General features: G+C 41.9%; 1 protein-coding gene across 9 annotated transcripts in view; it reads right to left on the bottom strand.

Moving 5' to 3' along the window:
- EDC3 (enhancer of mRNA decapping 3) overlaps positions 1-26,420 on the bottom strand; it is a 68,150-nt gene that overhangs the window by 28,094 nt on the left and 13,636 nt on the right. For all 9 annotated transcript variants that reach the window (XM_027858245.1, XM_027858253.1, XM_027858252.1 and 6 more), the window contains one exon: positions 13,783-14,118. In XM_027858245.1, the coding sequence (XP_027714046.1) occupies positions 13,783-14,118 (336 nt within the window). The remainder of the gene's footprint in view (positions 1-13,782; positions 14,119-26,420) is intronic.

The raw sequence follows: 26,420 nt of genomic DNA, 5'->3' as shown, positions 1-26,420 counted from the left end.
AGCATGGTATTGTGCATTGTCAGGACATCCAGCATGTATTGGCAGGGATATGTGCATGTAATGACTTGTTTATAATACGATACTATATGGTTACATGACACAATATTGCGTCATCAAAATTTCAATGCAGGGAACCCCCCACAAATTTACAATAAATTATTAAATTTAATATGTCATTTTAAAAAATTGTATTTTTTGAAATGCAAATTTCAAAAAAGCTGTTAAAGAAAGGTAGCCCAGCTTCTGCAGTAAGAACTCACTCTTTGACAAAAACTGCTGGGAAAAATGGAAAAGAGTATGGCAGAAACTAGGCATTGATCTAAATCTCACACCATATACCAAAATAAAGTCAAAATGGGTTCATGATTTAGATATAAAGGCTGATACTATAAGCAAACTGGGAGAGCAATGAATAGTTTACCTATCAGATCTAAGGAGAACAGAAGAATTCATGACCAAACAAGAGATAGAGAACATTACGAAAAGCAAAATGGATAACTTTGATTACATTAAATTGAAAAGTTTTTGCACAAACAAAGCCAATGCAACTAAGATTAGAAGGAAGATGGAAAACTGGGAAAGAATTTTTACAACCAGTCTCTTTGATAAGGGCCTCATTTCTAAAATATATAGAGAATTAACTCAAATTTATAAGAATACAAGCCATTCCCCAATTGATAAATGGTCAAAGGATATGAACAGGCAGCTCTCAGATGAAGGAATTAAAGCCTTCTATAGTCACATAAAAAAATGCTCTAAATCACTATTGATTAAAGAAATGTAAATCAAAACAACTCTGAGGCACCACATCACACCTATCAGATTGGCCAAGATGACAAAACAAGAAAATGATAAATGTTGAAGATGTGGGAAAATTGGAACACTAATGCAATGATGGTAGAGTTGTGAAATGATCCAACCATTTCGGAGAGCAATTTGGAACTATACCCAAAGGGCTATAAAAATGTGCATATCCTTTGACCCAGCAATAGCGCTTCTAGGGCTATATCCCAAAGAGATCATACAAATGGGAAAAGGATCCACATGTACAAAAATATTCATAGCAGCTCTTTTTGTGGTGGCAAAGAATTGGAAATTGAGAGGATGCCCATCAACTGGGGAATGGCTGAGCAAGTTGTGGTATATGAATGTAATGGAATACCACTGTGCTATAAGAAATGATGAACAGGCTGACTTCAGAAAAACCTGGAAAGGCTTGTGTGGTCTGATGCTGAGTGAAGTGAGCAGAACCAAAGGAATGCTGTACACAATAACAGTCATGTTGTGCAATGACTAATATCAATAAACTTAACCGTTCCCAGTAATACAAGGATCTAAGACATCTCCAAAGGCCTCATGATGGAAAATGCTATCCACGTCCAAAGAAAGAACTACGAAATTTGAATGCAGATCAAAGCATACTATTTGCTATTTTTTTCCCTCTTCTGTTGAGTTTGTTTTCTCCTTCTGGTGGTTCCTCCTATTGGTTCTAATTCTTACTTACAACATCACAAATGTGAAAATATGTTTAACAGGAATGTATATGTATAGTCTGTATCAGATTGTGCACCGTCTTGGGGAGGGTGGTGAGGAGGAAGGGGGAGAAAAATTTTAAACTCAAAAGCATATGGAAGTGATCGTTGATAAATCAAAATAAATTAATTTTAAAAAAGACAAAAAAAAAATAAAAGGGGAGGTAGGCCAAAGAAGTTTGGGAACCTCTGATTTAGTCTAACCACTCAAAGTCTGCCCAAATATTAAGTAGTAGAGTGAAAATCTAAACCCAGCTCCCTCTGATCCCAAATTCACAGTAGCCTTTCCATTCTACTACACTAGAATATAGCTTACATTCTAATATATACACTAAACTGTGTAGTTATGAAAATGGGCATAATGTTGTTCAACCTTTGTTTTCAAAGAGGAGCGATGATATTATAAGTGATGACTTGACATGCTTGTTAATTGAATTTAAGTGAGGCAGAGTTGCATAAAGTCATCAGCCTCATTCTCTCTTCCAAAGTCATTAAAATCCAGCATCAGGACAAAAGTCAGGATGACTGGCAATGACTTGGGAGCATTAGATGACCCGGGTGTCTCTGATGCCTGACCAAGCTCTAAGCACTCCACAGCACCTGCTTCAGCCGCCTCCATGGCCACTGGGAAAAATTGTTCTCATCTGCCCATTCCAGGTGAAGTCTTCACATGCTTGGGGTAGATTTCCCATAACTCACTGACATGTATGACGCCTGTGAGTTACCTTTAACCTGGATTAGCCCATCTGCCAAGACGGTTTTATTGGGGTATGGCCACTGCACATGCTACAGCTTCCTGGAGCCAAAGGTGAGAGATAATGGGCATAAGAGGAAAGAGTTCAAAGAAGAGAGAGAGTGCTGTGGGCTGAAGCAGTAAGAGAAGCCAGGACTTGGGCTCAGTCTTCAAGGATAAGCGAGGGTTTTAGGGTACGGCATGAACAAACACACAAAGGTGAGAACTATCATGTGTGCAGATGATAGGGAGGCTGTCTGACTGCAGGGATGTGCGTAGGAAAGTAGCAGGAAAAGAGGTGCTCTAGGTAAGGTCGGGGTAGATTATGGAGGGCTTGAAAGCCAGTCAGAAAAGTATGAATTTGGTATGGAAGGTAACTGGTAATTATTTCCAGTTCTTCAGCAGAAGAGGAGCATAAAAGTAGTGTTTTGGGGAAATCAGTCTCAAGGTGGTGAGAAGGATAGACTGGAAAGAAGGAAGAGAAACCAGCCAATACAATACTGAAATAACCCAGAGGTAAAGTAATCAGGGTCTGGACTGGTGAGGGATAGAGAGGCGGGAAAAAGAACTCAAGATATATTATGAAAGAAGAAACAGGGCAGGATAATAAAAACCAATTACATACATAAGATAATTGAAAAGTGCTCAAGGTTTTAAGCCTGTAAGACTGGTGCACAGTGGCAGTATCATGGCCAAGAGGTGTACCCTAGGCATAGTTACTACTACTTGAAAACACTGAGAGAAGAGAATAGTTGGGAAAGGGAAGCATTTAGGGCTAATAAAGCAGACTGAGATGATGATGAATTCAATGAAGTTTGAGGTGACAGATAACAATTACATCCAATTCTTTTCCTATTCTACCTAGTTACCTACACAAGGCCATCGCCAGTCATCTAGACTTATGTCTTCACTGAAGCTGATGACTTTGCCTAGCTCTGCCTCACTTAAATCCAATTCACAAGTCAAGACATCACCCTCCTGATGTCATTGTCCCTCTTTGAGAAAGAAGGGCGAACAACAGCAGTTACCTACAACCATAAAATCAAAGAGGATCTCAGATTCCTGGAGCAGTTACCATCGGCAGGGACTCCTTTTGTTTTGGAAACAGGAACTCCTCAACTTTATTAAGAACACTCATGGCATGTGAGACACTAGATATGTTTACATCTTTCCATTCTAGGACTAAATTACTAAATGGGAAATATATCAATAATTTGTCAACAACACCATAAAGACTTTTTCAGTTAAAAATTATGGAAAGACTCTAGAAAGAATGCAATTACTGGGACTAGAACCTAAGCCAGAATACTTGCTTTTTTTCACAGCTCTCCTTCTACCTAATACATAATGAAATTTAATGACATGTGGTCAGGGCTTTCAGCTCTGTGTCAACCAAGATATTTAAGCTAAAATCTACTTTTTAAAAAATTCTGAACCTAAAATGCCATGTTAAAGCGGGTATTTCCATATACAGCATAGACCAGGACCACACATGAAACTGTAGATCTGAATTATATAGAGCTTGTTTTCCTTTTGGTATATAACAGCTTCAACCTGCAGCTTTCAAAGCTGTCCTGAGTGTGCTTCTTCTGACTTTTATTTGTTCTCTGTATTTAAAAAAACTCCTCAATGACCCCTTTTTATTTTTTTTTGCTATCCTATTCTACTTTTGAACATCCTCATGCCCCCACTGTTTTAAAGAAAGCAAAACAAATCCCTAGACTGGCTGTGTCCAAAAACACACATCTCACTGTGCAGCCTAAATTTATCAGTTCTCTGTCAGGAGGCGGGCAGCATGCACCATTCTCGGCCCTGTAAAGCTGGTCACTGCATTCATCAGGGTTCTTTCTCAAGTCTTTTGTAGTTGTTTTTCTTTACGACTTTGTTTTAACAGTTACTTATTTTTCTAGTGTCTGATACCACCCCCCCCAACACTCTATGCCCAGAAGACCACTCTTCGGCTGGTCAGAAGTACAAGATGATCTCCCAGTGAGGTTGCCTAAAAAGGCAAATTTTCAAGAACTGGAGACGTTCAAATTCATGCGACACTTCATTCAAGAGTAGGATGGATTATTAACACAGGTATTCTGACCAAACCCCAAGTCCTGTCACGTACATTCTGTTCACCTAACCCTCTTCACTTACATGTCTCAAATAATGAAGTTTTCCCATCTCCCCCAAAATAGTACAACTGATAGAGAATAGCAGCTTAATCTATTCCACCCAGGAACAATATTTTAGTCATACGTTCTAGGGAGGAGGCTCAATTCAAAAGAAAAAGTGACACACTTCCTGAAATGGTATCTTAAAGGGTATTAAAATAAGTGATTGTCCTGAGATTTAAAAAAATAATCACAATCCTGAAAAATCCCACTGTAACAGCACATAGTTTTTGACAGGAATCTAACTGAGAAGTATCTAAATAGTTCCTTGTTGATTAAAACCCTGCAATCAAAAGAGTACAATTCTTCAGTGGTAATTTCTAAGCTAAAAGGTTTTATTTCTTCCAAAATGACCTGGTGAAAAGAAAGAAAAGAAAAGAAAAAAAGGTTTTAAAGGCTCTACTAATTCCCTGAATACCTGTTCTTGAAATAAAATACCTGCTGGCCTTAAATATAACTAGAGAGCTAGTTGGAGGAGTTTGCCCCAGATCCTTCCAGGAGACTACAGCAGGAAGGAGAAGACAGAAAGGAAAAACTGCTGACCCTCTCACCTTGGCACAAAGAGGGAAGAGCTGTCAAAAGTCAGAGTACAGGGACACAGTGATTTTATTAACTTGGCCACCTACACTATTAAAAAACAAGTATCCTATAGTATATAGTGGAGAACAAAAGGAGGAAGTGAAACAGAAGCCTGCCAGGAGTGAAGAATAATTACATACTCATGAGGCAATTCACATGAAAAGCCTGGGAGGAAAATTCAAGTAACCTTCAAGTACCTCAAGATCAACAGCTTTAGCAAGCTTTTCCTTTGGAACAGCTCCCAAACCCACAGCTTCCCTAGCTTTCCCCCACTAGAGGTACTAACATTTGCTCCAATCTTCCAGGGTACCCCTCATGGCTATTTTACCATTACAACATTGTTACTCCCTTGAAACCAATTTCCCATGTCTTTAGAAAGGCGTCCAGGGAAAGTCTAAATTATCAACAAGCAAAACGTTCCTCAGATACTTGGTTGTTTCAAATCTTCATTAAAAGGAACAAGGAATTTAGAACCAGGGTGTTAGAGAGAGCTTACATAAATTCCTGCCCGCCCCCTTCCCATTTTGGCTAAGAAAACTGAAGCTAAGAAAGGAGAAATGTGTCCTCTCCAGCCTACATGGCAGCAGAACTAACCCAATGAGGAAACTCATCCCTTGACTTCATGTATATGCAGGGTTCTTTCCATTCTATCATACACCTCTCAAGGGTTTATTCTACTGGTAACATCTGTGACAAATACTGCATCTTCAATGGGCTTTCCCACCTACCTCGGGATCAGCTATTGCAAGAAGGAATCTCCTTTACAATATGCCTAACGATATAACTGATCATCTTGAATTTGGTTGAATACTTCAAAGAACAAGGAATTTGCTACCTCTGTCCAAGACAATACATACGATTTTTGGCCGGGTCCAATTATTAGGATATACTTCCTTATACTAAACAAAACTGCCTTCTAGCAGAGGGGTTCCCAACCCTTTCTTTTCTTTTCTTTTTTTTTTGTGAGGCAATCAGGGTTAAGTGACTTGCCCAGGGTTACACAGCTAGTGTCAATTCTCTGAGGCCAGACTTGTACTCGGATCCTCCTGACTCCAAGGCCGGAGCTCTATCCACACTGTGCCACCGAGCTACCCCTCAACCCTTTCTTGTCCCCATACATCGTCTGTGCTTTCAGTAAATCTTACCATTCCCTTTGTTCAATACAAAAGGAAATAAATTCTAGAACTTAGCATGCGTGTGCACATAAGAAATAAAATAAAACAAAACTTCATAAAGAAAACTTTATTTGGGACACATTTTTTGTTCATAAAATTTTCTCCATCCCAAACTTTTTCACTAACACCATTACTTTGGGACTATTTCAATATGATAGTTATTTATCAAAAACTCCCCACATACCTTTGGTAAGTTTTCCTTATGCTCTGACTTACTAATGGGTCTGGCCATTTCAAGTCTCTACCCTTATTAATCCTCCACACTGCTCCCAAAGTGATTTTCCTTAAGCACACATGTGACCCTATCACTTCCTTATGAAAATTTCAGTGGCTCTAATATTGTCTCTGGGATAATATCAACTCTTAGCTTTTAAAGCTTTCCCAACTTGTCTTTCCAGACTAACTAGATGTTCCCTCCCACACTGCAATCCAGCTCTACAGTCCTCTCTATTTCTCCATACTCCATCGCCATGCCTTTGCACTGGCTGTCTACTATGTACTCCCCCCTCACCTCTGCCTCACAGAACCCCCCCTCTTCCTTTCCATTGCAGCTCAACCACCACCTTCTACAGGAATCTTTTCCTGATCCCTCCAGCTGCTATGCCCACCTTCCCAAAGTACCTTTTATTTAACTAGCTGATATTTATTTGTATCTATTCTTAAAAAATATTTCTTCTTACGTTTTTATTATTAAATGCAAACACAAACACACTTTTCATCTCCCCAGTTTGAACATAACCTCCTTGACAGTCTTTTATTTCATTTTTGATACTTGGATCCCTAGAACAGTGACTGGTACATAGTAGGAGCTTAATAAATGCCTGTTGAATGATTTGACTGATCCTCGAATCTTCAACCTCACTCCACCTAGCTCATCAGTTGCCAGAGGTTTTTGTTTTTTCTCTTCCCATCTCTTTTCACTCACAAAGCTGCCCCTCTAAGTCAGTCCTTTATCACCTTGACTACTGCAAGAGTCTTCTGATTGCTGTCCCTGCCTCAAACTGCTCCCCACTCCAATCCATCCTCCTCACAGTTACCAAAATGATTTTCATATAGTACAGACTTAACTCTACTCACAAACTCCAGTGGCTTCCATCTGAACTTCTAAGATCAAATAAACTCCTCTGCTTGGCATTTAAGGGTCTTCACAATCTGGGCCCTTCCTATATTTGCAATATTTTTACATAGTACTTCCTTCCACGTACTAGCCCTATGTGCTACATTTTACACAAGATGCTTCATCTCCCTTCTTGTACCTTGGCACTGATTGCTTTCTGTTCCTACAGTGATGTCCCTCTTCACCTCTGGCCTTTGGTGTCCCTGGCTTTCTCAAAGTAACAGATCAAATGCCTCCTTCTGCAGGAGGACCTTTCTGGTGCCTTTTCAGCCTCAGGTCTTGTGTCTTCCTCGGTCAGGTTCTCTTTCATTTACTCTGTACGTGTCTTGTTTAACTATTTACATATGTGTCATCTCCTTCATTTGAATAAAAGACAGTTCCTGCCTTTAAGGAACTCACATTCTTAGAGGAAGACAAAACATAATAATAGCAAGTGTAACATGAAAGGAAGCTAAGCCCTCTGTCACCAGTTTCTGGGAATCTGCACAAGTTGCCATCATGCCCAGAATTCACTCTTTTCTCATCAGTCTCTTAACATTCTCTGAAGCTGCCCTGATGCCCCTGGACGTTAACAATCTCTCTCCTCATATTGTCTTGTGTTAGACTGACTTGTTGATACTCTGATCATATGATTTAGGTTAGAAAAGGTTAGAAAACCTCCAATGGTTCCTCAGTGCCTAATGAATAAAGGCTGTATTCCTTGGCTTGGGCATCTAAGGTTTTCTACAATCTGGTTTTGATATCATTTTTTTGCTATATTGTTACTCTCTGACAAGGACCTTTAGCTCCAGTCAAACTAATTTTTTTCAGTGTCTGTTGAAGACAATTTTGTATATTCATATCTCCCTGCTTTTGTTCATGTAGCCTGCCCCTTTTCTCCTACTTCTTCCCTACTCCTAGAAATTATAACTCTTTTCACTACCAAAATCCTTCAAGGCCCAACTCAAATCCTACCTTCTCTACAAGCTGACCACCCTAACTAGAAGCAATTCCTTTCTCTTACAGCCTTCTCTGTACCACTCATGTGCTATGGTACTCGTCCTTCACTACCTTCTATTTTATTGCTGAAGCAGGGGGAAGTAATGGGAAAAGTGCTGGACTAACAGTCAGAAGATCTGGGTTCAAATCCTGGCTCCAATGTTTACTAGCTATGTGGTCTTAGGCAAGCCATTTAACTTTGGGGAGTTTCCGTTAACTCATCTATAAAATGGGAACAATAACATTTGCACTACCTAGCTCAGGAAGCTGTTGTGAGGCAAGTCCTAAATAAAGGTAGGTCATCACTACAGGTTATTTTTTTGTATGTCTCATCACCCCAATCTGGATAAGAATCAGTGGATGTGCTTTTTCACTCATTCATTCAAACAGAAGGAGTAAAAAAAAAGTAGTTAGAGTTTAATTACTTTTAAATGTAAACAACTTTGTATGTGTATATAAGTCATTAATGTTTAAAGTTCACAGGATTTGGAGCTGAATTCATTCTGAACTATGGAGCTCAGAGTTCATTCAGTCCAACTCCTCTTTTCACAGAGAAGCTAATTTACAATAAATCATTTAGAGAAAAGGTACAAGAGAACAGCACTGATTTAGATGATCTTTCTTCCTTACAAGACGAGGCAGGTCTGACCCAGCAGACAGAGAGGAATCTGGAGTTAGAAGACTAGCACCTAAGGCTCCCCTCCACCACTCACCCTCTAGGGGAAACTCAAGACAATCTCTTCACTTTTCTGGGCCTTCCTAAAATGAAGGGGTCCTCTCCAGCTCGGACATTTTCTGAGTCTGTGCTGGTTCTTTAGACGTTCTGTTCAATAGGCTCTGACTTACAATCATCCCAACAGCTCTGAATAAAATTGGATATGAAGTTCTATCAGGAAGTTTTAATCTCCAGGCTCTGACCTTTGCTCAGTTTCCCCACAGAGAGGCCAGGAATTCATTGTGCTATCAGGTCTTTGGGCTCTGAGCAGAGAAGGCATCATTCCTAGAAACACTGAGTCAGGTGCTTGCTTACAGACACCAAACACTGCTAGAAGAGTCCCTGCCTGTCAAACAGTATTTCCTCTCTACTCTGCTCTGCTGATGATCAAAAAGAAAACCACAGCGGCCAAGTAAGTGAATCTGTGATCTGCATCATCTTGTGGATCCTGGGCCAAGCTAAGGATTGATGTGAAGCTAACAGGTCTCTGGATGCTGTTCTCATAATGTACTCTCACAGTCTGCTCAGTGCAAACACCAAGACCCTCACTCTTCAGAAAGGCCTGGATCTATTTCCTGGATGATGTCCAACATATCTATACTGTAATATGTTTGCTGATAGCAACTCTGGCTAATTAGCTTCATGGGAGGGGAGAGGACTAAAAACCCTGTCAACAGATTTTTTTTTTTAAATTAGGCAAATGAAAAGAGTAAGAAAATATGGAGGAAGAGAACTAGAACGTATCCACCTCTCCACCTGTCTACTTCAGGAGGGAAATACACACTATCTGATGGCAGAAACCCTCTCCTACCTCCTCATAATAGTTCTCACCCCCTAAGCCACTTCATTCCATGGCAAAGCTGTCCTCTTCCCATGCACAAAATATTCCTGAAAAATTACATCCTGTACTATCCCACAATCATAAATCCCCCATGAATCATGAATATCCAAAGCACTTTATCTTGAAACAGAAGGGAGAAGTAAAATAAACTAAAAACACTTGTATTTTAAAAATCAACTTCAGGGGGCAGCTAGGTGGTGCAGTGGATAGAGCACCGGCCCTGAAGTCAGGAGGACCTGAGTACAAATTCGGCCTCAGACCAAACACTTGACACTTACTAGCCGTGTGACTTAACCCCAATTGCCTAATTAAAAAAATAAATAAATAAAAAAGACAAAAAAATCAACATCAAAAGTACAGAATTGGGGGAAAATAGCAATTTGTGTGGAGAAAGATGAGGGTATTTTGGTGGGCCACAAGTTCAATAAGTGAAAAAGGGCAACAAAGCTACCCCACCAGATGATGAAGCACTTATATAGCATCTACTGTGTGCCAGGCACTGTGCTAAGTGCTTTACAAAGATTTTTTCATTTGAGCCTCACAACAACCCCGTGAGGAAGGTGATATCATATCCCCATTTGACAGTTGAGGAAACTGGGGCAGACAGAGGTTAAGTCACTTTCCCAGGGTGACACAGAGAGGTCATAGAGAGTAGAGGACTTTTAAGATGTTAAACTGAGGTATCATACTAGAGCTCTTGGGAAAACAAATCCTGGCAGCTTCAGTTACAGCTGGTGGCCCAGAGCACAGAGAGCTGGGCCTGGAGTCAGGAAGTCCTAAGTTCAAATCCTGCCTTAGCCAATGACTAGCTGGGTCACTCTGGGCAAGTGACTTAACCTCTGCCTGCCCCAGTTTCCTCAACTGTCCAATGGCGATAATAATAGCACCTACCTCACAGGGTTGTTGTGAGGCTCAAATGAAAAAAAATCTTTGTAAAGCACTTAGCACAGTGCCTGGCACACAGTAAGCGCTATCTAAATGCTTATGCTTGTTCCCTACCCTGCTTCTCCCACTTAACGTTTGAGCTGTGGCACCGGATTTTATTCAGCACCAAAGACTGCAAGGGGACACACACCGAGCCACATTTTGGCCCCATAAAGAAATAATTATGTTCTTCCTTTTTCTAGCCCAAGAGTAACCCAGGTTATCTCCATAGATGACAACAATTAATTAGCTCTTGGCACATAATTTATCATGAATACTTCTACTGTGTTAACTTGTATTATATTTATTAGCACTAGTAAAATGCACATCCACAAAAAGAAACAACGTATTAGCAATTTCAAGTCCTAATCCCTGGCAAGCACCTCAGTCACGCTAGCAAAATGTTTTTGCCTGAGCTACTGAATAACTAACAAAACAGAGTGATGAGCCTGATATCCTAGTTCCTTTTTTTGATGAACTAAGCAAAGGTCGGGCAATTATTCAATCATTGCAACAAGTATTTCTAAATGACTACTCTGCTAGATGCTGCACTTTTCATCCTGATGATCCCACAGGCATCTCAAATTCAAAAGAACCCATAATCCTTCCCCCAACCCAATTCTCCTGCCCAGCTTCCAAATTTCAGTTGAGGGCCCCCCATCCTTTCAGTCACTCAGGTCTGCAACCTCAAAGCCTCAACTCTATCACTTTCACTCAGCCCATAGTCAATGAGCTGGTAAGTCTTAGTGACCCATCTCCTTTTTCCAACTTTGCTCCTTCTCCCTCCTCACAAGGTCACCACCCTAGGGCACTGCCTCCTCCCCTCTGCCCCAGATGACCATGAGAGCCTGGTCTCCCTGCATCCAGTCTCTCCCTCTCCAGGCTACCTTCCACAAGCTGCCAAACTGATGTTCTGAAAGCACAGGTATGACCACGTCTGCTCTCTGCTCAAGAAGTTTTGGCAGCCGCCTCTTGCCTCTACAATAAAACACAAACTCCTCTGGCATTTGAAGCCCTTCACAATTTGGTTCTAGCCTAGCTTTCCAGGCTTATTTACTCAGTACACTCCATTATTCTGCATTCTAGCCAAAGTGGCCCCCTTGCTGTTCCTCATTCACTATGTTCCATCTCCCATCTCCACTCCTTTGCCCAGGCTGTTTCCTATGCCTGGAATGCACTCCCTTTCTCACCTCAGCCTCATAAAATGCCTGGATTCTTTCAAAGCTCAGCTCAAATGCCAGCTCCAAAGTGAAAGCTTCCTGGATTCCTCCTTCCCCCGCTATGAATACTCTTCCCCCACACTGCTCTGTATACAAGGTAACTGCATATTCTGATTTTATTTATCTTGGGGACTCACTTCTCCTAATCAGAGCACAAGCTCTGTGAGAGCAAGGATTGTTTAAATTTTGGCTCTGTATCTCTAGGGCCTAGCATAGAGCCTGGGCCAGAAGATAAATGTAATGGAAAGAAGATAAATAAATGGAAACAAAATCCTGGCCTTCAGGAGCTTATGATCTTGTATGCGTAGATAAGAAATATGCACACAATATAAAGCAAATCAGAATATAAGTATGCTCTGTGAATATACTATGGTGTTCTTCCATCAGAAGAGGAAGAAATAATGAGAAAACAAGGTCTGGATAAACTTCTCTGTGTAATTCTCTCTTAAATTCAGAGACAGCTAGATAACATGGTGGATGCTATCTAGAGAACAGGGCCTGGAGTCAGGAAGATCTAAGTTCAAATCCAGACTCACAGACACTTACTAGCTGTATGACCCTGGACAAATTACTTAATCCGTTTGCCTCAGTTTCCTCAACCACATAATGCAGATAATAGCACCTACCTCCCAAGATTATTGCAAAGATCAAACAAGAAAATATTTGTAAAGTGCTTAGCCCAGCACCTGGCACACAGCAGGTGCTTAATAAATGCTTGTTTCCCTCCTTCCTGAATACTCCAGTGCTGATTCTAAATTTAAGTTACTCCAATACTTCAAGGATGTGATCTCACCAACGCAGGTTCTCCCTCAACCAAAATAGATGAACCCTCCACTAGACTTGTGAAAAAACAGTTGTCCAGAGTTGCTCCTAAAAGTTCATCCACGTGCAAGCAGTCTGAGGATACGCCCCTCTCACGGAGCAAGGCAAGCCTGGAGCCAGAGAACCTGAGCACCCCCAGGCCTTTCACACAAGTCTTTCCAGGACTGGCCACAGTCAGAGCAGCCTAAGCTGTCCCTCACTGGCATCCCCTTCAGGACCCCCGAGAAGCCTTCATTCGATGACGTGGCAGTGGAGTCAGACTTTAATGAAGGGAACCGATAAAGGCTACAATAAAGAGAAGGCCAAATTCTGCCAGGCAAGCTACTCCAGGTACAGAAGTAGTCAATTAGAGGAATTAACTCCTTGAAATCAACTCACAGCAACCAGGGAATAGTGGGAAGAGCAATGGATTCAGTTAGATGACCAAGATTAGAGTCCCAGTTCTGTTACTTATTACCGATGAGATCGTGAGTAAATCAGTTAACCTCTCTGAGCCTCAGTTTCCTCATTTACAAAATGGAGATATTTGTAATAACCCCTCATAGGGCTGTTGTGAGGGGCTCTATTTTCTCCTACGCAACATGAGAATAACATTTGCCAAAATATTGTACAGGGCTGTTACGATGATCAGATGAAATTATACAGGATTAATTTCCTCATCTGTAAGATAAAGAGATTAAGTGGCCTCTAAGGCCCATGCTAAGATCCTACACATATGTAAAGTAACCACGAACATCAGTCATTTTTATTTTCCTATGAGGATGCCACAGTACCCTGATTATTTGGAAAGAATAAACGAACATACCAAAAAATCGCTTCCTAAATAAGTTACTTTGAAGAATCTGGTCCATTCTATAGTTTTCACATAAAGGCTTTCAAATAAATAGTTTACTATATCATGTATACCAAGGAAGGAAAGTTACTCAACAAAATCCAGGAAATCAGGGAACCAGAATGGAATAGTAGCAGAAGTGACTGACTCACCAGTACAGAATTCTTTGCTTGTATTCTGGGGCACCATAATCCGCCTGTAGACAATAGGCTCAGACTCTAATATGTTTTCATCATGGCGGTACCGAGCGGGTCTTTCATTGGGGGTGCCCCGGGAGCGGGTACCACTCCTTCTCTCGTAAGTGTCAATCTCTTCAAATACGGCTGCTTTGTCAAAAAGGGCCAGGTTTCCTTCAAAGTCAAAATCTGTGTCTGGGATCTCTTCAATGTCATCCCCAAAACATTCATCATCCTTATTCTTCATCTGGCCATTCTTCAGGCCACTTTTCTTTGGAGTTGCCTGATTTGGATGTCGACTGCTAGATGACCCTAGAAGAAAAACCAAAACCATCAAATCCATGTGGGTAATTGGCCAAATAGTATTCTGGCCTATCCCTTAAACTTTAGCACCCTCTGCACAAATGGGATCCAAGAAACAAATAACCAGGAATAGTTGCTAGACAGTTCTTACATCACATGAAATTCACATCATGCAAATTTGACTTTACTTAAGGAATTCGAAAGAAATCCACATTCCCAAAATCCCCTATGTTAACTTCACAGTACAGCACTGTACTCCCACTCTTCATTCCTGCTCCCTGGCTGGGTGGTTTGTGGCCTCTCCCCCCCTCCCAAAAAAAAAACCTCCAAGTAAAAGCAGAAGAATGGACATGGGAGAGACTGTCATGGCTGATATCCTACCCCCAACTTGGCTTGAGACCTCCTTTGATGAGAGACCTTTGCCCTGCTCCCCGTTAGCTGTGTCCAGGCTTGGGTACTGTACGCCTGCACCCCTACCCCCACCCGAGTCACTTGTCCTCTCCTGTCTGTGTCCAGCCCCGAAGTGTCTGCCTCCCTGTGTTCTTCCTCTCAGTCCTGGGCAAGCCCCCCCTGTAGCTGGCCCCAGCCCCTAGCATTCCTGCTCTTGCTTCTCTGTCCATGCCCCTGGCATCTCCCCCACATTACTCCCCTACCTGCCTCCTTCCTCCATGGCTGTGGGCAAATTTGCATTACATAAAAATCACTTTATGTAGAGGTCTGCAGAATGGTCCACTCACATAAAGCAAGAACTATGTGTATTAAGTATTAAAATATGTCACCTTTTCAACAGTGTCTCTACCCAGCAGATCTAGAACTTTTTTTTTAAACATCCAAAGAGAATCTGTACAAAGTAGATGCAGCTCTTAGAAGAGGAGGCCAAGGTAACAGCAACTGAGTAACAAGACGTGCAATAAGAGTAATCTTTCATTGTCACTGCTCTTAGTTCTGCCCTCTGGAGCCAAGCAGCTCAACTACTGACTGTCCTTCAAAAACTTAAAGGCAACTACCCCACCCCACTTTTCCTCCCAAGTGTTCTCTTTTCTGGGCTAACACCATCCTCTCTGTCTCCATCGGATGGACATAAGGCATGATCTCAAGGCTGTTCAGGATGCTTCCCCAGGAGAGCTTCCAGTTTATGCTCATCTGTCCACATATCTGGAGCGGAAGCCCAGAACACAGCGTGGGCCTCCCAGCTGGGCTCTGGCCTTCCTTGGCCTCTTCTATTGAAGGTGCAGAGCAAGGGAGCTTCATGCTGCCAGATCACACAGAGGAATCACTCACACACCCTGCCCCTGCTCAGAGGAGTAGGACTCCCCAGTCACATCTTCCCTGACTAGCCCTTGAAAAGCTGACTTTTTGAACTCCAATGTCAGACTACACATTATCTTTATCCATTCATTCATTCAACAAGCATTTATTAAGTGCTGACTAAATGCCAGGCTCTGGGGATACAAAGACAAAACAAAATAATTCCTGCTCTCAAGGAGCTGACATTCTATTGGGGGGAAAACCCCAAGTATACAGATACAGGAAATTATATACAAAATATATGCAAAGTAGATACAAATCGTTCCCAGGCGGCCCTAATAAGGGAGGGTTGGGGAGCAATGGGGAGAACTTGGCTTGGCTTCTTGTTGGAGCTAGCATTTGAGCTGAGCTTTGAAGGAATCCAGGCATTTTATGAGGCTGAGGTGAGGAAGGGAGTGCATTCCAGGCATAGGAAACAGCCTGGGCAAAGGAGTGGAGATGGGAGATGGAACATAGTGAATGGAGAACAGCAAGGGGGGGCCTTGGCTGGAATGCAGAATAATGGAGTGTACTGAGTAAATAAGCCTGGAAAGCTAGGCTAGAACCAAATTGTGAAGGGCTTTAAATGCCAAACAGAGGAGTGTGTTTTATTGTAGAGGCAAGAGGCAGCTGCCCAAGCTTCTTGAGCAGAGAGCAGACATGGTCATGCCTGTGCTTTCAGAACATCAGTTTGGCAGTTTTGTGGAAGGTAGCCTGGAGATGGAGAGACTGGATGCAGGGAGACCAGCTCTCATGGTCATCTGGGGCAGAGGGGAGGAGGCCCTGCCCTAGGTCACAGGGTGGAGGAGTGTAAAGAGCTCAGGGACTCCTCTGAGGTGTCTGAAGGGATAGCGGTGATTGCAACTACATGGTCTCTTTTCAACTGAAACACAGGACGACTGCCTTTCCATCACAAAGAAGAGTCAGCGGGTAAGCTGAGTCCTTGAGTTCTGGTCTAAGTAAGAACAGCAGGGGACCACCTCTCCAAGGTACTTAAAACTCTGAGTCTTGAACTTACTGATTGTCCTGTGAGCCATCTGGGGCAGACATCGTGCTCTCGGCATCCTGTTTCTGTTTGGTTTTCCTGCTTATGTTTTACCACACAGAAGCACTGAAGCTCAGAGAGGACATTATTAATGAAAGGGACAAGGGAGGAGCTCTCGTTCAACACGTGATCGAGAGCTGGAAGGGTTCTTATGGGTCACTGAGTTCAACATACTCTTCCTTTCCAAGTTCTTCAGATGCAGAGCAGAAGAAGATCAGAACTGAGAGGAAACAAACTAGGAGACAACAAGTTGTACAGTGCTGACGAGTCTGCGTGACCCAGATTTCAGCTGTGCCTAGTACTAAATGCCAGATGCTTCAACTTCAACAGATTTAGTGGCAGTTTCCCAACTCTAAATTAAAGATGAATTTCAAGACTTCTCCTGGCTGTCGAGATGGCAGCTTCCTGCTGGATGACTAATTATCCTTTTCGGCTACTTGAGAATTTAAGTGTTTTGTTCTTTGTACTTCCAATGAAAGGATTCCAAATGTTCACACTATATCTTTGATATTGATACTTTGGAAATTCACTCAGAGGCTATGAAGGATACTACAAAGGTCACTGGGGTTGGAACTAGAGGATTTGGGTTCAGATCTCACTTCTGCTATTTACTACCTGTTTGACCCTGGGCAATTCCCCTAAGGTGAGCCTCAGAATCTTCATCTATAAAATAAGAAGGTTGGAACAGGTAACTACTAAGGTTCCTATTAGTTTAATGCATAATATGCTTCACCATATACACAGATGGTGATCACAAATACAATGGTTTAAAAATTATTCTAATCATTACCTGTGTAAATGTCTGAGACAAGTCAAAAAATGTAAAATACAATCACGCACAATGTTCCCAACTTACTAACACCCAACGTTCCAACACCCTTTAGGTGCAAATGGGTTCCCGAATTCAATACACTTGGCAAATGACTGATAGAGTAGTGTACACTCTCAACATGGTAAGTAAGTGTGCCTCATTTGGAGTCAGAGGTCCTGGCTTCCAAGTCTAGCCTGGCTATTTGCCACTCCTGTGACTTCAGACAAGACTCTCCTCCTCTCTGGGTCTCAGTTTCTTCTCTGTAAAATGAAGAAGTTTGACTAGGTGATCTCTGAGATCCATCTCAGCTCTAAATATAAGAACCTAAGTGTCTACTTCTTTCTGCCAAAACTCTTTCCTACAAGTCAGAAGACCCACTTCCCCTATCCCACTACTGCAAAGGTAGGGGAGGAGGAAGAGAAAAGACCAGTGCTTCTGGATTTCCTGTATATAACTGAGAAAGCATTTTCCACAGCAAATGTAGTATAAATGTGATGATTGTGTTTTGTTAAATAGAACTATTAGTACCATTCTGCTGGCACACAATGGGTTAAATGGGCTTTGGTAAATGGTCTGAGTTCCTAAGCACTATTTATAACAGTTTCTATGGGAAACTACATTTATCAATTTATAGAAAATCTTTTAGAATACCATTATTAGTAAGCTACAGACAGCTTATCATAAATAACAATACAAAACTGGTGACAAGCCAACAGCACCAGAAAAAAATTCACCATTGAGGCATTTCCTAACTTAAGGAATAGCTGGTCTGGTCAGCATGTCCTGAAGGACGTATGGTAGTAATTTGGGGTTAAATTCAAAAGAATATAGCATCAAGAGACAGCAAGGTAATAATAATTTCACTGCACTGTGCTCATCACACTACATGCTCAGAACCACAGTGTTCAGTCATGTGCTCCACATTTGAAGAAGGGTTTTATCAAAATGATATGTCCAGAGGAGAGTGGCTGAGGCTGTTGACGGGGGACCAAGCTATGTTTTATTTGGAATAGTTGGAGAAACTGAGAATGTTTGACCAGAAGATAAGACCTAAGGAGACAACTACTTGAAGAGCTGCCATGTGGAAGAGAGATTAGATTTACTCTATGTAATAACAAACTCTTCCCCTCCCTCCAGAAAACAAGTAACAGCAATGACTAGAAATAACAGAGAGCCTGATTTTCAGCTTACCATAAAGGAGCCACTTTCACCAACAACAGAAATGTAAACCTTATGAAAGAGGTCCCATAACAGGGACTGTGACCTGCCAGGGTATAGGCAAGGTAAGGCCTGTACCAGGTGGGATGTCAGGTTGAATGACCTCGGGAATCCCTTTCCACTCTTAAGATTCTCTTTAAAACTTGCAGCTCCATATACATGAGATGTGATTATTTTCACTAGCAGAGACACAAAGGGTATAATGAATAGAGAGACGACCAGGGAGTTGGGAAGACACAGGGCTCACTCTTGCTCTGCCGTTTAGCCTCTTAGTGAGTCAGGAACTCTCTAGGAAAATCTGTACTGGCAGAGGGAATTTCCTCACCAGTTCCCGATAGCAATGAAACTGGGGAGAAAAAGATCCTTACGAGGGAAAAATAAACTGACATTAACTACTACTACAGGCAAGTAAAGCACAGGTTCACTGTCTTGAGAGTTCAATGGTGTCACAAGCTAAAATAGTAAAATCCTCATCTTGTTCACCCTAGAGCAAGTCAAGTCAACAAGCACTGATTGAGCACTGTTATGTGCCAAGCACTGTGCTAAAACAGTCCCTGCTCTCCAGGAGCTCACAGTCTATGGAGATGACAACATGAAAACAAGATACAAACAGAATAAACTGAAGGCAATCAACAAAGAGAAGTGTACTAAGTACATTAGGAGAAAGAGGAAAGGCTTCTTATAGAAAGTGGGCTTCCAGCTAGGCCTTGAAGGAAGCCAGGAAAGCCACAAGGCAGAGATGAGAAGAAGGAGAGTTCCAGGCTTGGGAGACAAGCCGGTGCAAATGCCTGGGAGTCAGGAAACTGAGTGTCCTGTGTGAGGAACAGCAAGTCAGTGTCACTGGATTGCAGAGTGTGGCAAGGGGAATAGGTATGAGAAAGCTGGAAAGGGGTGGAGGGAAGGGTCAGGTTATAAAGGGCTTTAAAAGGCAAACCACTGGAGCTGACTGAATGTGGGGAGTCACACAGGCAGACCTTCCCTTTAGGAAGATCAAACTGACAGCTGGCTAGAGGGCTGACTGGAACAAAGAAGGCAGCTGAGGTAAGCAGGCCCCTTAGCAGCTGCTACAACAGACCAAGTGTGAAGAGAAGTGGGCCTGCACCAGGGGTTGTCACTGTCAGAGCACAGAAAGGGTATATACAGAGACATTGTGAAGCTATGTAGAACTGACAGAATCTAACAAGGGCCTGGCTATGGCAATATGGAGGAATGGGGGGAAAAAGATGACAGATGAGTTGCAGATAACACCTAGGTTGTAATCCTGGGTGACCTGGAGGGTCGTGGTACTCTCAACAGTAAGAGGAAAGTCAGGAAGAGGAGAAGGGCCTAGGAGGGAAGATAAAAGTTCAGTTTGGGATGTGCTGACTTTAGGACTACAGGATATCTAGTTTGAGATCCTTTCATCTCTGTGCTCAAGTGCTATACAAATATGAATCTTTTTCACCAATCAGTCTTGACTTATGCTTATGTAATAAGCAAATTGTATTGTACATTACCCTAAATTATCCAACACATTTCTCACAGAAGGCGCGATATCTTACTAAATCATCGCTGACTTGGAAATAACCCAGGTTAAAATGGGGCAGGTAGGTGGCACCAGCCTGGAGTCATGAAGATGAGTGAGTCTTCCTGAGTTCAACTCTGGCCTCAGACACTTACTAGCTGTCACTTAACCCTGTCTGCCTCAGTTTCCTTATCTGTAAAATTAGCTGGAGAAGGAAATGGCAAATCACTCCAGTATCTTTACCAAATCCCAAATGGGGCCATGAAGAATCAGGCACAACCGAAACAACTGAACAACAACAACGGTGTTAAAAGTTTATTTCTGGTAAGCTCTGGGAATCAAAAAAACACACTTCCCAAAGCACCCATTCTGTTACAAAGATAATACGGTTTGGATATACAGTGGGGATGGAGTGGAGGGGGTCCGGGGGAGAAGGGTGTTCCTAAAGCTTCCCACTACCACATAAAACTTGCTATGACAAATCTAACTGCCTGAAATTAGTCCCTGTTTGACTTACCTCATAGTGATGAGGAAGGATGAAGTCACTCATTCTGAAATTCCTCAATGTGATCCAAGCTGCTGGATAAATAGCTTTTAGAATAATCGGAGGTATTTGAAAACACTACAAACCAATGCTTCCCAAGCTTGTTCGCTCCATAACCTGCTTATAAATTCCTGAATTGGCCATGCCTCTCCCCAAATAGTGAGACCTGAGATAATATCCCACAATTATTGCAGCATGACCAGCAGTAAGAGCACAGTTTCAGGAAGTTATGGGTGCTCTTCCAAGGTGCACAAGGCTCTGAACTTTCTTACTGTTATATAAGCAACAATAGAAGGAGCAGGGAATTTCTGAGAGATTGAGAAGACCAGACAGCCACAATGAGTCATTTCACCCTTTTCCCTCAAGCAGCTGAAGGCAAAAATCTGTAAAATATTTTAAAAGGAAATAATCATGCCTGCCTACCTACCTTAGGGTTGTAGGAAAGAGCAAATTAAATAATATAAGTGAAAGGGATTTGTAAACACAAAGTATGAAAAAAGTGAATAAATTAACAACATATATTCCTGCAGAAAAATGGTATGGGAAAGAAAGGTGGAGATCAGGTTTCTGCTTCTGGAACCAAGACTGCAGTTATTCATGTAGGTTTTATCATCCCTACTGGACCATGAGCTGAGTAACAACCTGTATACGTACAAGCACACCTTTAGAGCACCTCACAGTACCTTGAATATTATAGACACTCAGTAAACATTTGTGGAATGAATGACTAAAAAAAGATGTGGGAAAGAAAGGAAAGGATATAGCCTAAAGAAGTTGTAAAAGAAGAAAAAGTAAACAAATTCTGTCCCTCAGTGGAACTAATCAAAAGTTATGCTTAAGAAATAACATGGGAGGAACAGCTAGGTGGTGCAGTGGATAGAGCACCGGCCCTGGAGTCAGGAGGACCTGAGTTCAAATTCAGCCACAGACACATAACACTCACTAGCTGTGTGACTCTGGGCAAGTCATTTAACCCCAACTGCCTCACCAAAAAAAAAAAAAAGACATGGGAGCTAAGAGCTATCAACACTAACCAAAGAGATGATATGAAGGCCTGAGAAATGACGAAGAGTTTGGCCACGTTAGGCATGAACTAAGAACATCTTGAGAAAATAATGGGAGATGAATGAAAAGAGACGATTAAGTGCTTAGCACAGTGCCTGGCATGTAGGAAGGGTTTACTATATGTTGAACTGAACTGAACTGAAATAGAGGAACATTAAGTGGGAAGGTAATTGAGGAAGTTGCCACCATATAAACGAAAACTAAAACTATGAGATCATTGAAAATAAGCAGTCACCCTCCTAAGGAGATAACACAGAGAAAAGATGATGAAAAGCATGAAGCACAACTGTAAGCAGATAAAACACACGATGAGATAAAAAATGAACCACAATCTAGATCCTCTGTAGACAGCTGGTGCTCCCCAAAACTAGGAGAAAACGTCAAATGATAAACTGGAAATCCTGGTCCCACTGGTACTAAAAGTCTAGTCTATAATCAACAAATTCAACAAATATCATTCATTGTAACATAAGCAACTGTTAGTTATTTCTCCAAACCAGTCAAAGGTGTCTAACACCTTGGGGGAAGCTGGCTAATTGATTCAGAAAAACAAACCCTGGGCGATAAAGTGCCCTGCCTCACCATAGAGCTTTATAGGACAGAGCAGCTATGAAAACAACTGCTAGCAGGATAGAAAATAGCACAAGAAGAGCCAAGTAACCATGGCTGGAAAACTTTCCTCCCAGAGCCAAGTCTTTGTCCCAGCAATGCTTTAAAAAAAACAAAACAAAAAAAAAAAACCCACCACCACAAAAAACCTGGGGTTTGAAAGAGAGCCCTATAATGGACCCCAAAGATACTCAGGCCAGAAGTGGTTCTGGTTTAGGGTTCAGCAAATAAAACTTGCCTATACTGTGGTCACCCAAGCATGGAGCCATGTCCTTATAGGTCCTCAGCCATCCCAATCTCCCTCAGAAGACAGGCTTTATACTCTTAGGGGAGACAGATATCTGAGAAGTTTAGCCAAAAACAAGAGGTGATATTAGAGGGGTAGAAAGGGGTTAAGGTGTCAGAGAAGGACCAGTGGAATAAAAAAGATGGTGGCAAACGTTTTCACCTCATTCTTCATCTCCTCACAACTTACAAACACTGGACAGTCCTGACTCGCCTGATGTGTCTATGTTTAGCTAATTAAGCAGAATGATGCCTGGCTCAGTCTGGCTGGGTGCCATACGATAAGAAAAGCACCTCCCTTGGAAAAGGTACACAATGCTTTCCAGTGCACCTTTCAATTACAGTTAGGCATGTGTAAGGTTGTGGAGGACTAGCCTTCCTGTGCCCGTCCCTTACTGGGCTCTCCTTGCCAACCATCAGCACCAATGGCACCTCTCCCAGGGGCACACGTAACGCATTGTTGTGTAACTCTCCCTGTTAGCTGTTGTTTATTGATTTCTGTCACACTAGGATTGTAAAGGGGAACTTTGTCCTGGGCTTAGCACGCTAAAGGGCATCTGAAGGTTAAGTGGCCACTGTTTTAAACCCAGCCTACATGGTTTTCATGAGAAAATGCCTGATAACAACTGGGATATTACTCACTAGGCTCCCTCACTCCCAACTCCTATAACCAACCAGCTTCTGTGATCCCTGCTGCTGAGATTCCTGCTTTGTTTAACATGAAGGAAGTCCAAGGGAGGTAAGAAGTGCATAAAGTGGGGGAACCTCTACAAAAACCAACCTCAGCCCCAGGAAGGCTAAAGAAGCCACCCATTTGTCCCAACATCCAAGGCAACGAAATCATTTGAGTTCCCATTGTTACACATAAAGTCAAATCATACTGAAATCGGAAAATGATTAGTATTCCTTCAAATCATGGGGGTATAAAACTTGTTCCTTAACTCTATCCATATCCATAAACTGGGAGGAAAAGAAATCAAAGATTAAAGCAAATAAGGGCAATGCCAAGCCTCTGGGATCATTTAACCCTAGACTCCTGCCCAAAAGTTAATTTAAGGCCAGGCTTCCCTTTTTCAAACTCTATAGATAAAAGGGCTCCATATTTCACCCCCTTAAATCTTTATCCAACTAAATCCACTGAGTAACTGTTCTCAGTTAGATAAGAAATAATAGATGAGATTGGTTCAATACCTGGGCTCTTAGTACTTGCAGTTCTTCAACACTCTGGCAAAGAGGCCCAGAATGTGTTTATGTGAAGCCTTCCCTAAGTAGGCAGCAGTTTAGGGAAACACCTGACAAGGAAATCAGACCACCTCAGTTCAAGGCCTGGCTCAATTACTAAGGAGCAACTCACTTCATTTCCCTGGGGCTGAGATTCCTATCTGTAAAATGAAGGGGTTGGAAAAAAATGATCTCCAAGGACTCTTCCAGTTCTAAGGTCCTATGCTTCTAAGAAGCATCACTATCAATGAAGTAACTCACCTCAATTCTTCCCTGTTTCATAGCTCCTCCTAGGCACTAGTCTAACCTGCTAATGGGCATGACTACGGAAAGTTTTACTTTACTGATACACAAAATAAACACATGTGTATAACACATAGACGTACACATACACACACACACACGCAAGACATAACTGTATAGGTGTATCTACACATACACAGAAAACTGTCCATCATAAAAACAACAACATATATTACTACTGAATAAGAAGAAAATAACCTTCTGGAGCACCTTTAAGATGCTAAAGAATGCCAGAGTAATTAACTTACTTGTCCCTCCCAACATAGTAACATCCTGCCTGGGTTTGCTACTCATGGGGTCATTAAATAGAGAAGCATACAGGAGCTTGGGTCAGGTGCTAATTTAATAATTACAAAATGTATATCCCTTTACCAACCAATCCATCAGGCCCCCAAAATTTTCCACCAACATCTACATTCACAGTTGGTAGAAAAGAAATAGAGTTTCCTGAAAAGATGAACATTTACTATCACAAAATATCTGTCATCATCTAAGCAAAGGTGTCAAACATGTGGCCAATAACACCATCAAGTGTGGCCCAAACCAGATTAAAATGCAATTGGGAAATATTTAACCAAAAAAAAAAAAATCAGTTAATTTTAAAAAAGAAATCTAAAAACCTGTATGGTTTTTTAAGTGAATGTGCAGGGACAGCTAGGTGGTGCAGTGGGTAGAACAACGGCCCAGAAGTCAGGAGGACCTGAGTTCAAATCTGGTCTCAGACCAAACACTCGATATTTACTAGCTGTGTGACCCTGGGCAAGTCATTTAACCCCAATTGTCTAAAAATTTTAAAAAAAGAAAATTGAGAACTTTTGGGCAGCTAGGTGGCGCAGTGGATAGAGCACCGGCCCTGAATTCAGGAGGACCTGAGTTCAAATCCGGCCTCAGACCCAACACTTGACACGTACCAGCTGTGTGACCTTGGGCAAGTCACTTAACCCCGATTGCCTCACTAAAATAATAATAATAATAAACTAAGTGAATGTGCAGCCTTCGTGACTTTTCACGGACAGTGGAAAGCCTCTATTTCTATTTGAGTGTGACATCACTGATCTAGAGCACTAGTTCAACCAACATCCATGATCTCTTCCTCATCTGATCTTGCAGCACTACACACTCCTTTCCTGTACTGCCTTTTGCCAATATGGAAGGCAGGTAGGGACCTGCTCCACATAATGGTAATCCAGCAGTGAGAGCTACCCTGGCCTCGCCAGGTGCTGACATCCACAATGGTCCGTGGCTCCCACGAGCAGCAAACTATCAGATGTTGTGGTTCAGTTGCTCACTCATGTCCAACTGGGGTCTTCTTAGAAAAGATACTGGTTTGCCATTTCCTTCTCCAGTGGATTGAGGCAAAACAGAGGTTAAATGAGCTGCCCAGGGCACACAGATAATGAATGTCTGAGCTAGATCTGAACTCAGGTCTTTCTGATTCCAGGCCCAGCACTCTATCCACTGAGACACCTAACTGCCTGTATTTGTAGTTACAGCTTGAAAAGTCAGGAATTACTCATTACTCTGACAGCATCAACAAATCTGATCTCATAGTCCTTGGAACTACTCTTAGGCCCTTATGTCTGAAAAGCAGAGTAGGACAGAGGACAGAGAACTGGATTTAGCAGTCAGGATCCTACATTAAACTCTCAGCTATAATACTCAAGAGATACATGAATATGGGTTAACAGTTGAACCCCTCTGAACCCTCATTACCTTCTCTGTAAAATGAGTATACATTTGGAGTATCAAGCAAGTATGCTACCGAATAGTGTTACTGCTAGGAAAGCCCTTTGTGAAACTTAAACAGAGTTGTATGAATTTGAATTTCTTCTTGTACTGGCACATTAATTGGGGTGAGGGGGGGAATTCCCTCCACTAATCCAGATTACAACCACTCTATGCTTCTTTATACTGTTTTATGAGTTGCTCTGGCCAAAAAATGTTTTTTTAAAATTTTGGTGGCTAATCTGCTGACGGCCATGTGCTTCTCTGAACTTAGGCTGGTTCTCAGGTGACAGGCTATCTGTTGCTAAGCCTGTCCTGGAAGCCTTTCTACCTAGCTAAGCCATGCTAGAAATTGAATGTGGTTGGCACAGGCTTCAGAAAATCACAAGTTAGGTCCACACTGATGAAATCATGAACTTTTCGAAGTACTGACAACTGAAGCCCCTCCTCTATGATGCTATTTTATAATGACATACACATCTTATCTTTCCTGAGGGCAGAGGCCTTGTCTTCTTTACAGCTGAATTATACAGAGTGGGTTCTGTAGGACAAGGCAGGCTTAATAAATATCTGTAGCTGAATATATGAAGGAAATAATTTGGTCCTTATAACAAGCCAAGGAAGATACAAATGAGTTATGATATATATTTGATATATATGAATTATTTTATGTGTAGGTGAATGTACATATGCT

This window comes from Vombatus ursinus, unplaced genomic scaffold (genome assembly GCF_900497805.2).
Source record: "Vombatus ursinus unplaced genomic scaffold, bare-nosed wombat genome assembly UNPS02012811.1, whole genome shotgun sequence".
Taxonomy (NCBI): domain Eukaryota; kingdom Metazoa; phylum Chordata; class Mammalia; order Diprotodontia; family Vombatidae; genus Vombatus; species Vombatus ursinus.
This window is presented reverse-complemented; position numbering and strand designations above follow the sequence as displayed.